Source organism: Leptonychotes weddellii, chromosome 11 (assembly GCF_054177405.1).
Source record: "Leptonychotes weddellii isolate Sample4059 chromosome 11, ASM5417740v2, whole genome shotgun sequence".
Classification (NCBI taxonomy): Eukaryota; Metazoa; Chordata; class Mammalia; order Carnivora; family Phocidae; genus Leptonychotes; species Leptonychotes weddellii.
Window position 1 is genome coordinate 2,912,009 of NC_138379.1, and position 13,881 is coordinate 2,925,889.

At 59.3% G+C, this 13,881-nt stretch overlaps 1 protein-coding gene across 1 annotated transcript in view; it reads right to left on the minus strand.

Moving 5' to 3' along the window:
* Positions 1-13,881, minus strand: part of ANO1 (anoctamin 1) — a 134,606-nt gene that overhangs the window by 72,477 nt on the left and 48,248 nt on the right. The window contains exon 2 of the mRNA XM_031041251.2: positions 7,451-7,623. Within this exon, the coding sequence (XP_030897111.2) occupies positions 7,451-7,623 (173 nt within the window). The remainder of the gene's footprint in view (positions 1-7,450; positions 7,624-13,881) is intronic.

Sequence of the window (13,881 nt, forward strand, 5' to 3'; positions counted from 1 at the left end):
AAGTGCTCGTTACTCACTCCCACAGGGTCCCGGGCAGTGCAGAGCTGAGCTCAGGTTCTGCACCTGCAAATCTCAACCTTCAATGGCCAGAATGCATGGCAACGTCATATCAAAATGGCCACGGGCCCACGATGGCCCTCACCTGGCCTGGCTCCAGCTCGGCCACTAGCTAGCTGCCTGTTAGTTTGGGTTCCCCCGAAAGCAGCCCCTGAGTTGAGCATTTGGGTTCAGTGGCTTACCTGAGAGGTGGTCTCAGGGACCAGAGTGTGGGGGGGGGGGACAGGCACAGAGGGAGGGGCCGACAGAGGGTCACTGCCTTGGGCAACTGGGCTCCAACCTGCTGGTGCCCAGAGGGTGAGGAAGCTGGGTGGTTATCCACCCATACCTGGGTGTTAATTCCCTGCCCTGCACGTGGCCTCCACCTGCTCCTGCACCAAAGGGTGCCCTGGGGGGTGGGCCGAGAGGTAGGGGCAGGGCCCGGGTTTCCTTATCTGCCTAGGGGGCTTGGCGGGGGGCCAGTGAGATAGAAATCTGGGCCTGCGCATGAAAAACTGGGACCTCTGCGCAGTTGCAATCACGCATGGCTGCTGGTAACGCTAAACCCGAATTTCTAGAACTCCTGTGGGATTTTGCTGGTTACCGAGGGCAGAGAGGTTAATCGGCAAGCTGGTCTTCAGCAATAAGAGAAAATAAATAACATCATGCTGGAAGTATTCTAACCAGCAACTCCACACCACCGACGGCCCTCGGAGCCGAGCCTCACGTCCTGCCCCTGATCCCCTGGCTTCCGCCCCACTCCTGCTATCAGTCCTAGAGACGCGCTGTCATCCGAGAATGAGGCCCTCCCCTACGGAGCATGAGGCCGGCCTGTGGCTAAAGGCAGGCCCAGAGCCCCACGGCTGGGGGACAGAGCTGTGCCTGGAAGGTCTCCCCACAGGGTCGCCTGGAGCCCTGGGATGGCTGCCCCCAGTGCGAGGGGCTCCACAGCACTGTACGCATGGTCGGGAGAACAGCAGGGGTCCCTCACTCCAGGGCTGGTGGTCTAGGTTAGGCCCAAGGTGCAACAAGGACACCTCGGGGGGGGGGGGGCCCCATGTGATCAGGTGTCTTTCCAAATGTCCGGCTCAGGGGCAGGGGAAGAGAGGAGAGGGAAAGAGGAGAAGCGGGGGGATGCCTGCCACGTGGCATCTGCCCAGGGAAGGAGGGATAGGGGCGTCTGGACAGGGCCTTTGTGGGGTCTGGATTCCTTCACCCCTGGTGGGGGCGGGGGAGTCGCTCCCCTGAATCTCAGTCTCCCTGGTTCGCCCCAGGACGCTCACAGCCTGACAGGGCACGGCCAGCACCCGGAGCTGGCAGGCGGCTGGATGCAAGCCATCCACGCCCACCCACGGTACCACGGAACCCAGTGCCGCTCTGGTGGTCTTCACGGGACCCCGCAGTGTAGGTGCTCCCCTGGCCCACTCTTACAGGTGTCTGTCCAGAGACTTCGGGTGTGTAGGGTGGGGGAAGGGGAGAAGGGAGGCCCAGCCCAGGACAGCGTCCACAGAAGACCCCAGTGTATTTTGCGGGGTCATGCTGCAGAGGAGGTTGGAAAGAGTGGTTCTCCTGTTTGTCAGGGAGGACACAGAGGCTCAACGAGGCGAGGTGGGTTACAGCACAGTTGGGAGGCTGAGCCCAGCCCTGAGTCCTGTCTGCACACTCAGGGCGCTGCCCACCCCCCACAGTAACAGGGACGTGGGTAACACTCTTGCTCAGCATGGGGCATGTCCTCTTACTGAGTCCTGACCCTGTGAGGGGGCATGATGGGTAGGTCTACTTGACCCGGAGACAGTGGGGCTCACATGTGTGAAGCGGTCAGCCCGTGCTACCAGGGCTAAATCCCCTCCGGCCAACCCCCAAGAGCCCTCTCCAATGCTCGTGCCCAAGGACACAGCTAGGGGGAGTCCTGCCCCAACCATTCCCGGAACCAGGAGGTAAGGTCACAGTGGAGGGGACGTGTGGGGCAGTGGGCGGCCTCAGATAAGTCTGGGCTTGGTCCCGCTCCAGCTAGGAGGCCTGGGAGAGATTCTCTACCTGCTCTGGTCCTCGCCATCCGCCTCTGCAAGATGGGAGGGCAATGTAAGCTGCCCCTCTGGTGGCCAGGACGACTGACTGAGCCACAGGACGCCGTACGGGGTAGATGCTCCCTCTAACTTGCAGGACCGGCCCCTGGGTGCCACACTGTGCCCCCCGCCCTCAATCCCAGCGCCAACAAGCGCTGGTTCTCCTCAATGCCACGGGAAGGTCAGGGAAGGGGGAGCCGCAGTTTCCCTCCTCCGGGAGGCGGGGGGCAGTGGGCAGGAAACCCAGACCCGCGGCCGCGTGTGGAAGACACTGCGGGCGCTCAGGGAAAGCAGCCGCTGCCGGGCAGGGCAAGGGCTTGGGAGGCGGCCAGACAAGGCGGACGCGTGGTCTCCGGGCGGGCAGGGTCTCCGGGCAAGAGCACACCTGCTTCCTGGGCACCCAGGCTCCCAGTGCCTCTGCGAGGGGCTCATCCCTGTTTCCGAATGGGGACCTTCCATCATCTGAGCGGGGCCAGGCGTCCGTGGATAGCTCCTGCCTGTACTACCTTCCCCAGCTTCCTCTCCCCACTGCCCCGGGGCTACCTGGAGTCAGGACATCCCCGTCCCCTGCTCCTTGACTTTGCGCACGCTGCACTCCCCACCTGCACACCCTGCCTCCCTTCTCTGTGCTTTGTGATCCTACCTAGCTTCCCAGGCAGGGGACAGATCCTGCCTCCTCAGTGCTCTGGAGGTCCCTGCCCCCTCCGGCCAGTGTAGGTCGCTTGGGCCGGGGCCGCCTTGAAGACATCTATTCACAAGCTCTTCACTCACAGGGGCCCCTGAACAGGGTGGTGGGGTCCCCGAAGCTGGGCCAGCAACTGCCCCTAACACACCTCCATCTAGAATCTGCTATACACACACACACACACGGAGGGCTTGGTCCTGGTGGAGGCCCCATACAGGCCCATGGTTGGCTGGAATAATGGCTGATATTGAACAAAGTGGACAAAAACCCCCTAGCGAGAGGGAAGGAAATTCAGAGTGAGCCCATCAAGTCAGAGAGCAGGGAAATTACTCTGGGGGACAGCCAAAAACCCTCCACCATCGTGAGACAGGAAAAGGTTGCCAGGTTCAAAACTGAACAATGACCACCTGCCTGCTGGGGCCCGATCAAGAGCCTTTGGGGCCTGACAGCCTGGGGGAGAGCAGACATATCCCCTAAACATCTCCCTCCCCCCAGGGGCGCGGTGGTGGCCCAGAGGCCTCATCCGCAATGACTGTCCTTCCATCTGCATTAAGAGCAGCTGTGGCATCCCAGGTGCACAGTATAATCTCCTGATCCTTCTGGAGCCCTCCGTGTAACGTGAGGGTCAGGGGGAATAACCAGACCTCCCCCGTTCAACGTGATTTCCCTCCTAGGGTTATTGGAGTATAAAACATGCTCTGTATGTAAAGAGTTTACAACAGGGCCTGGCATGTGATGGACCCCCAAGAGAAGTGTGCTCTAACTGGGAATTGAGATGAGCACAAATAAAGAACTAAAAGGGAGGACGATCTCCTGGTCAAAGTGGACCACGAGTGAAAGAGGGTGGCAGTGCAGGATCCAGATTGTTAAGTGACCAAGGGAGCTGGATGCGCTTCTGGGGCCAGCAGGAGGCAGCAGAAAGCTCTGGCGCCCTGCTGTGAGAGTCCCACATTTCCCTCCCTGGCCTGGCTCTGTCCCTGATTTGTTCTGTGCTTCTGGACAAGGTGCTTCACTGTTTGGGTCTTAGTTTTATAAAATGGGGGCGATCCTATCTAAGTGTAAGGGATTAGCAACCTTTAAACAGAAAGATTGGGGTCCCTTTCTACCACACCGTACACGGGCAAGGCAGAGCCCAGGGTCTGGAGAGTGAATCTGAGCTGGGTTTCGGGGGAGCCAGAGAGGTAGTCTCCGTGGTGGCCATGTGTCTCTCTGGGGCCCTTCCATTGAGCAGTGGAGTGGGTGCTTTTTTTGTGCAGGACAGGACAAAGAGATAAAGATTTAACCTGCAGCAGGAAGGATACGGGTTAGACTCTATGTATAACTTTCCAGTTCAAAAGCTTGAAAAAAGCTTCAAAATGTTCTCCGTTCCGTATCCTTAAGAAAGGGGCGGGTGGCCCCTCAGCCCACCTTTTCTGAAGGCAGGGGACCTCTCGTTCGTCTTTCTGACGTGGCTATGGAATGAATGAATGAATGCAGGTAGGCACACATGAATGACAGAAGCTTGGGTTCTGCACGGTTCCTGGCAGGGGCCACCAGATCAAGGACACCGGGGCCTAGGCCCAGCCCGGCCAGCAACTTAAACAACGCTCCCCAGCTCTGAGCCTCAGCTGTTCTATCTGTAAGGTGGGGACAAAAACATCTCCTCGACTGGAGTCACAGAAGTCTTGAGTGGACACGATTCATGAGAGATCTGAAAGTATTTTGAGGATCATCCCGGAGTGTTTGGCGGGACATGCTCCCAGAAGGAGCTTCCCTGAGGACGACGGGAAATATGGTAGAAGAGAAGAGGCTTCCTGAGGTCACGCCGGAGGGCGTCAGGGGACAGAGGTCCGCTCCACAGCGGGACTGCCCCCCACGCCACAGGCAGTGAGAGGGTAGTCTACGTCGGGTCCACATCTGCCTCTCCAGGCTCCCTTCCCCAGCTCTGAGAGGGGAGGGGAAGGAACCCCGTGTCCACACCGTGGATGCTAGACTGGGACCAGCACTTGTCTCTCTGGCTTCTTGCTTGGAACCAGAGCTCCGGGAGCTGAAGTCACACGTTTGTGTGAAATAGCCAAAGCCGGGACAAGTCTAAACGATCATGCTCAGAGAATCTGCTACATTCCCTTGTTCCTAAGATGGGGAAAATGAAATCAGGAACCTGCAACATTTCTTTGGGTTCGGGGACTCTTTGAATACACTTTGGAACTTTACTCTCATTCCCCCAATCTTAAAATCAAATCACCGGCACTACAAATCAATGTAGGATCCTCGGGCACACCGCACAACCTATAAACAGGCCGTCCCCCCTTGCCGATAAACAGAGAGGTGCTCTTCCTTTGCAGGCAGGCCGAAGCCAACACCCGGTACTCCTCTCTGGGGTGTCTGAACTTGTTGGGGCATACAGGTCAGGGCCACTGACAACCATCAGGAAGAAAGTAGAAACTCCCAAAGATAAACACAAAGAAAACTCAGTGAAATAAATTGCATTCAACCTGGCCCCTGGCTTTTGAAGTCATTTCTTGCACCCTGTTGTGCAGAAACCATGAGGTGATTTTTACCCTTAAACTTGGGAATGACAGGTCGAGGAGAGGCCCCAGGGCGCTGGCTGGCAAGTGCAATCGCTGCCTGGGATTGGGACTTCCGATGGCCAACTTAAACTCCACCGACACCACAGGGGCACGTACGGACGCCTGTCTGGGAACTCCTTGAAATGCAGCCCACGCCCTCTGGCCTGCATAGAGCCGCCTTCACCAGGTGACTCAGGGTAATGACTGAGCAACAATCATTGGCTTGAGCTGTGCTGGGGATGCCCTGGGAGGCTGTCTCTATCATGCTGCCTGCCCTGCAGCCCCCCCAGCTCCTAGAGCTGCTGCTTCCTGTCTGCCTGGCAGGACACTGCTTGGCCACCTGTCCTTCCTGCGGTCAGTGCCCCTGATTCACAGCCCCCCAAACCTGCCCTCAGTAAGAGCTGTGTGCAAAATAAGTCAACAGTCTCATCGGGGCTTGTCTATGTGTTTCCAGACCATGGAGACCTCAAACGGAGGGCCAAGTCTTTGCAGACTTCGTGGCCCTTGCCAGGGGTTGGGGAAGACAGAGTTTCTGGATCCACATAAGCAACAGGTTCCTGAACTACAAGTCCAGACACCATTGATAAGGGCTCCAGTCCTTATTTTGGGTCTACCCGGTCATCACGTCGAATGCCATCTACCTCTGGAATGTCCACTCCTTTCCATCTCCTTGGGTGTCACTGTCTCTCACGCCTTCTAACTGGTGTCCCCACGTTTCCCCCTCTGGGTCTTCCCAGGTGAGATTTCTTTGTCTGAGAGGCCCCGCCCAACCCCCTTTACGGGTATAACCAGCTCCTTCTCCTCCAGGATGTCCGTTCCTCTGCAGGCTGCCCATGGCCCCCTGCTTCTGTGTCTTGGCCCTGCTAGCTCTCCACCCAGCGGGTGGGTGGCTCCCCTCTTGGCTTCAGTGGCCTCACTGGCAGAAACAGCACGGACCCTACAGAGTCGTGAAAATTAAGTGAGCTAATCCTCAGCCGCAGGCCGGCTGCTACAGAAGTGTCCCTCTGCCGTTGTCCCGGGCCCCCTTCCATCAGCACCTCCTCCAGCCCCAGATGGGCACGCTCCCCTGTCTCGTTCTCTGTGGGTTCCCGCAGCCTGGCCCACAGCAGGCACAGAGTGTTGGCTGACATGATGGCTCTGAGCTTCGAAGGCCAACGGCATTGATCACAGGCAGGCACCCCTTTCAATCCACACTGGTTCCCAATGCCCCCCGGCATCTCTGTGCAAGCTCGGCAGCAGAAGGGGTGCAGGGCCTGAGGGTCTCTGCCTTCCCTGGAACACAGCTAGCCACCAGGCCAGGATCCCATCCCACAGGCACCTCCCCAAAGCCCGGGCTCTCCAGTCCTGAGGCTGCAGAGGCAGGCCTGGATCCTGGCGAGGTCAGAGCAAAGAAACAAGTCCAGGACCTCAGGCAGCTGCTGTGCGGGAAGGAGGCGGGGGAGAAAGGAGACTCTGTTCTCTGGTCCAGACTGAGCACCTTGGGGTCCCCTCTGCTTCCCCCGGGGGCCCTTCTCAGCCCTTCCCTCCTGGGGCAAACTGTTCTAACTTTAAGCCAAATCCCTCACAGGCCAGTTCTGCCCGCCAAGGATCCCTCTGCCCTCTGGATCTGGCCCCGTAGAGAATGGTGGGGGTAGCAGACCCCGCATAGGGGTCCCCAACCACGTGGCCAGCTGGCACTCGCTTCCCCCTGCACCAGGCGCAGGCGCCGGCAGGGAACTGGACCTGCGCAGAAACAAGTCTGGACCCACCGGCGTCCCCCAGCTCCCCGGGGGGCTGAGCGCTCCCCTGCGGGACACGGAGTTCCCGGGAACTCCGTGCTCCCGGGCAGGTGAGGCAGTCGCCGGAGGGTCCAACCCGAGAAGGGCGCAGAGGCTGCCAACCTCTCGCGGATCCCCCCGCCCCCACCCCGCTGCCCCGAGCCCCCATGGAAAGGGGGCGTCCCACCCGGGGCCCAGCCGTGGCACGCTCAGGCTCCTGCCCCCGGGGACGGCGGCGCCTCGTCCGTGGGTGGGCGCTCCCCACGCGCCCCGAGAGCCCCCGCCCCGCCCTCCCTGCGCGCACGCGGCGCAGGTGAGCGGCCTCCCTCCCTCCGGGGCGCGGCCGCCCGCACTCACCGTGCCCTCGGACGGCAGGTAGCCGATGTCCTCGATGGCGCAGATGTTGATGATGTGGACGCTGCGGTCCTCGGCCGGGAGCGTCGAGTACTTCTCGTTGACCCTCATCGCGGCCGCCTGGGCGCCGGGCCGGCCGGGCGGCGCGCCCTCCGCATCCACGGCCGCGGCGGCCTCTGCGGGCGGACCGGGCAGCGTTGGCGCGCTCGCAGGGGGCCGGGCCTCCCGCCCCGCCCGCCGCCCGCCGCCCGCCCGCCCGGCCTGGCCCGGCCCGGCCCGCGCCCCGCGCGCTGCGGCCGCCCCCCTGCGGCCCCGAGGGGCCCGGCGCTGCTGCGCGCGGGGGCAGGGGCGGCGGCCGCGCGCTCAGACTTTCCGAAGAAATTTAAACACGGGAAGAAAGCGCTCCATGCCTGCGGCCCCTCCAGCTTTTATTTTTATCCGGGAAAGTGCCCCTTGGAGTTTTTGAGGGTGGCCAAGGTTGCATCCCAGGGAGAAAACTTCCAACAGCCCCCACCTTTAATAAAAGTCTCCAAACGTCGCACTTTGTGTCAGGTCACCTTGCAGGGGAGGGAGCCCTCGGAGGTTGGCGTGGGAATGCTCTCTCTGCCCCTTCCTCCTCGCCCTGGGGGACTTCTGCGGCCACTCAGACCTGACTTCCTCCAGGGAGCCTCCCCTGCTTCCTGAGGGCCCACCCTCTCCAGTTGGCCCTGCTCCCTCTGTGGCTCCCCCATGTACACGTCTCTCTGAGCCCCCATTTATGGAAGCTTCCTCTCCCGTGACCAGGCTCGTGGGCCTCACTGTGCAGAGGGGCACAAGGAAGGGGCCTGGGGTTCATGCAGAGCTGCCTGCACTCCTCCTGTGTCGCTCTACTCCTTCCCTGAGGGAGGGACGGTGACTTGGATTGCTTTCATCCCTAAGGAGCAGGGACCTGGCCCATGGGAGGTGCTCCCCAGGACAGGTTTTTAATCCACCATCCCCGCAGGAGGATGACACAAGTCTCCAGGAGCAGCCATGCCCAGGTGTAGCCCCCAGGGGCCACCCTGGCAACTCTGCCCAGTGGGAATAAAGTCTCCTTTTCCTCTGCCTCCATACATCTTGTTGGGTCTTCGGGGTGTGCACTGAAAGCCACCTCCTCCAGGCAGTCATCCTGGATTGCCCCTCACTCAAGCACTTAAGCCCTTGACCACAGAGCTTCCTTTACCCATTTTGCACTGGGTTCATACACTCGATGCCCAATGGCTGCTTGTCAAACGGCCACTGAGGAACATTCCGGGCCTACAGGAGTGATCATAAAGCAGACAGGATGGGGGCGGGGGAGATGGGGTGGGGTCTGGCTCCAGCTCTGGCACCTTCCAGCCCTGTGACCTGGGTCAGGCGTCCTTAGCCTCACAGAGCCTGCGTCTCCTTCCGTGAACATCAGTGTGCGTGAAGCTGGGGCTCAGCAGCTGGCACGGGGGAGGCTGGGCGGTGGGGACCACTGTTACTGCTACTGTCATCTTGTCATTGTCGTGACCTTCCCTTCTCCTCACCCCCATTTAGGCTCAAGTTTGTGAACCTCTTGAACTTTGAGAGGTGTAGTAAGATCAGTCTGTCCTGGGGTAAGCCTTGCCAGTGGGCGCTGAGTGGCCCTCAAGGACCCTTTGTCTGCATCCTGGACGGCGAGTGCAGGTTTGGACAAGTGTGCCAGGCCGGCTAAGTCCTCACCACAAACAGCCCTCCCTGGCCTCTGCCATGCCGAGGCCAGTTCGAGCTTTCCAGGCTGGGAAGAATCTCTCTCTCTCTCTCTCTCTCTCTCTCTCACACACACACACACACACACAGGATTATGTAACTTCATTCTCTTACCCTTGTTGGTAAACAACCAAGATTGTGTAACTGTAATGCCCTGACTTTCTAAATTTATTTTCAAGTGACAAAGGATCTTGCAGAAGTCTCTGAGGTATGATTTGTGAAAAAGGAGCAAAACTGTGATTCCTCAATTCCAGGTACCCTGGCATTCCCACACGCCTGGACTGCTGACTGAGTGGGCTCGGGGAGGGGGGGTGCCTGAGCCCTTCTGGGAGCTGCTACAGAGTGGGGGACAATCTCTCAGGCAGGGTGGCGCCCACCCCCCTGCTCTGGCTTTGCCCAAGAAGCCCGGTGTCACCTGCTTCTGTGATTTATGACTTAGCCGGGTCCAGACACCAGCTTGCTCGTAAAGCATCACTCTCCCTGCTACGTATCAGCACATTTCCTTGCTCTGCCTCTCTCCCTGCATTCTGCGTCCTCTTGCCGCCCCCCAGGCTCCCAGGTGCACAGTGTGGAGATGCTTCGGCAGGCCGAGGGGATCTGCAGGGTGGCCTCTGCACAGAGCAGAAAGGACAGGCCAACAGGGATGGATCCTGTCCCCGGGGCTACTGTGACCTGGGTTGGGACTGCGTGGGTCTTGGGATTTCAGGGACCAAAAAGTAAGAACAACATTCCCCCAAACCAAGGAGGGCAATGGGATTCTTCTCTGCCGAGCTCTCCCCCAAGTTGGAACTTTAAAGCCTCCCCGGTCTGGTGATGATTTCAGCTGCTGGTTTCCTGCCTCATGCCATCTCCTGTGGGCCATCCCGTCGGGACCGTGTCTCTGCTCGGAGTCGCTAACTGCTTCTAAACTGGCCCTCTAGAAATACTGTTGCATCAGCTTTGCACTTTTTGCTTTTGGACTCAGTGAGTCTCATCATTAAAACCCCAAAGGGACAGATCTCACCACAGGATTAATTCCCCGCTCATGAATAAAAACCAGCTTCATTAGTCTAAATGGGACATTTTATTATGGGAAGCTCTGGGCTTCACGGCTCACCCTACCTGCCACCGTGCTGCCCCCTCGTTATATTGTGATGTTAGCCGCTGTTACGCTCTTAGGTCTTTGCTGGCGTTGTAATAATCGCCAGGAGTACGAGCACGGGGTGACAAGGGACGCCAGAGGGGACTGAGCCGCGAGAGAGCCTCCCTTGTAAGAGGCTCGGAGGGCCCTTCCCAACATCAGTTTCCCCTCTTTGCCCCTGCCCACGAGAAGGAACATCTTGCTCTGTGCCCTGCCCAGCTGCGCGTGTCCCAGCACTCCCCCGGCTGTCGGCGGCCCTAGCAAAAAGGTGAACAAACCGAGCGTTAGACTTCGAGGCAGGACGAGGCCTTCCGCCTGGCCAGGCCGTGGTGAGCCCCGGGTCAGGGATAATTCCAGCGACGGCCTCGTCTAGTATGGTGCCCTGGGGCTGGGCTTCTCCACGGCACTGCTGACGTCTGGGGCTGGATCACTGTTTGTCCCGGGGGCCAGGCTGTGCCCTGTAGGATGGTCAGCGGCATCCTTGGTCTGTACCCACTCGATGCCAGGGGCACCTCTCCCTCCCAGAGTGACAACTACAAACATCTCCAGACATTTCAGGTGTCCCCAGGGGGCAAAATCGCCCCCAATGGAGAGCCACTGTTCTTGGGCTTACCTCCGGCTCCTGCCTGCACTCTCCAGGAAGACCCGGGAGGCTGATTTTATCACCCAAGTCCTCAGATGGGAGTGCAGAGGCCCGGAGAGGTGATGTGCTTGGCTTCAGGCACAGCCAAGAGGCAGATCTGGCTTTCCATCTGGGTCTCCTGACCGTCCAAACCAGGGCTCATTCCATGAATCCAACACACACATGCGTGCACGCACGCACACATAGAACTAGAGGGATAGGAGGTAAGAGATTTGGGTTTTACAAAATGCATAGGTGGCCCTGGCTACTCTCAGTTGGTGGAGGGGGTAGTACGGGGCATAGCCAGGCTGCGCTGCCCCCTGACTCTGGCCATCCGCGCAACAGGCCGGCTTTCTCCCCAGTACGGATCTCTGCACTCAGAGGTGCTAAATAAGGTGTTGACTCACAGGGGCAGCCGGGTGGGGAAGACCGCATGAAGGAGTGAGCTGCTCATGAGTCAGGGCTATTGTGAGCTCAACGGCCCCGTCCTGCTCCCACGCTGGCTCGGCACCCCTGCGAGTGTCCGGTGGGCATCCCGTCTGGGGAGGACACGATGCCAAACAGGTTTATGACTTCATGTGCTAAAAGCACCTTGGGGTGTAACCTCCCCGGGGGGAGACATGCCTGGGGGCATTATAACCAAGATAGGGTGGGCAGGAACGGGACTCCTGTCACTTCCTTCCCTCGCATGTCGTCAGAACCCGAGCAGTGGGCAGGGAGACTCCGTGGGCACGGAAACCGCCAGCCCAAAGTTCTGGAGTGCAGCCAAAGCATGAAGCTCTGTCTGGGGGATTTTTTTTCTTCCCCCAAAGGAATCTCTGGATGTTATTTCCTTCAGAGCGTTTTCAGATGCTTCGTGTGCTTTGCTAACCCCTGCTTGCCCTCTGAGAATTCCTAAGAACCCAAAAAGCACCCTGGCTGGGTTAGGGTGCTAACCTCAGCCACCCGTCACCTCCTCCTGGAAGCCTCTCTGGTCCAGCTCTGTTCTGTTGTCCCCGCTCCCAGCTCCGTCCCGGCGCTCAGACTCATTTCTGCTCCACGGTCCCGTCTTCTGCTTTATTTCTACCCTTCACCCCCTTCCTGTCCTTGGCACACCACAGATTTCCCTGTGTGTGTGTTTATTTAACGAGCAGTGTTATAGCCCTTGCTAAGAGCCAGCACCGTGCTAAGCTCTCTACAAACATTAACTCGAGTTCTTACGGTGATTACAACCGTCTGCAAGTGGATTCACACAGATGTCCCCCCATCCCAGGGTCCTTTCTTTGGAAGTGTGTGTGGGGGGGGGCAAGTCCAGCCTGAGTCTCAAACTGCTCCCTCCTCCCCAGTGCCCCTTCGGGAATCACAGCATTAATCCCCCCGATAGATGCCTGGGCATCAGAAATGCTGCCCGCTCCGGGGGCTTGGGACAGAGACAGCCCCCTGCGCCCCCCGGCCGCGGGCCGAGCCAGCCGCCAGATCACCCTGCCCAGCAGTGTGGAAACTCCGCGTCATGGCTCCTGCTTCTCAGAAGGGAAGCCTCGGAAGTAACCTCCTTTGCTGCTTTAACTCTTCTTCCCGGGGCTTGAGAGAAGAGAAGAGCTTTAGCCCAGCCGGCTCAGAGAACTAGTGACCTCCTTTCGCCAGAGCTCCCCACGAGAGCAAAGGATGCCCATCTCCCCAAGGAGAACTCAACTGCTGTCCCCTGAGCCTTCCTCCCGACTGTGGATGGCACCTCAGACAGACAAGGACGGGGTGCTCGGGGTGAAGGCGGTGAGGCCCCCCAGGCTGGGGAGCCAGGATGGGAGTCGGGATCCCTGCGCTGTGGAGAGTGTGAACGTCTCCCCCATGTAGCCCCACGGCCCTGCATTCTCTGCGTGTGTGGGTGTGTGCACGCGTGTGTGTGTTGGGAGTGTAAGTGCGTCACACCTGCCGTGCGGCTCCCCTGGGGTCAGTGACCACACGCTGCCCTTAATTTCCGCAAAGACCCATCTCCAGGGAGGCTGGACCCTGACTTCACAGGCTCTGGCTACAGCTGGAGCGAATCCTCCTGCACACATGTGGCTTCATACGGTTCCCCCAAGGATCAAGCAAAGCCGGTGCTCCCCGGACACAGCACAAGGCTTCGGTGTCTTTATGGAGTGATCCTGCTTCTTTCCTGCGGGACGGCACCCCAGACAGGAATAAAAGCTCGCCCAGGTTTATGTGGGACCGTGAACGGCCTTTCCCGGGAAACCCTGCTGTCTGGTCGTGCCGCCAAGTGAGCATGGCTCCATGCCAGCTTCTTTCTGTTTGCGTCCGGGCCTCTGCTCGGTCTGGGGCCCCCATCCCACAGCGGAGCTGCTGGGCTGCAAGCTTCCCCCGCGTGGACACTGCGTCCCAGGGCCTGCCAGGCTGGCCACGATGGCCCAAGTTTTGTGGGACACACAAATGAGCAAACGAAGCAGGGGCCTCCCCAAGAAATCAGCAGGTCTCCCCAACCCAACACTGGGGATCGGACCTAAACCTCCTTCAGGTTTGGCGCCTCAGACCTCAACCTCCTGAAGGAGCTTCTCCGTTGAAAGGAGGGGCTTCCTGGATCCTATAGGACAGCGCTGAACAGCAGCAGCACGGTGTGAGCCACACGCACAACCTGGGACGTGCCAGGAGCCGCATTACAAGAGTAAAACCATGATGCAGAATTCAGAAAATATTTAATGTAGCCTACCATGCAAAAATACTACCTTTTCAACACGTAACCGCTACAAAAATGACTAACGAGGCATTTCACCTGTTTGCAACTGGGGTGCAGTTGACACGGATAGCTCGTCTGGGCTCAGACAAGCCGGGTTCCCAGGGCTCAGAGCCGCCCGGGGTCGGGGGCGACGCATCGGACAGCTTAGCTCCAAAGCCTGTGATTACTGCTAAAGAAAACCTGTATTGCGTGGCTGTTCCTTTCTGCTCTACATTTTCCTGAGGTTTCTGCGATGAACCCAAATGAGTCCC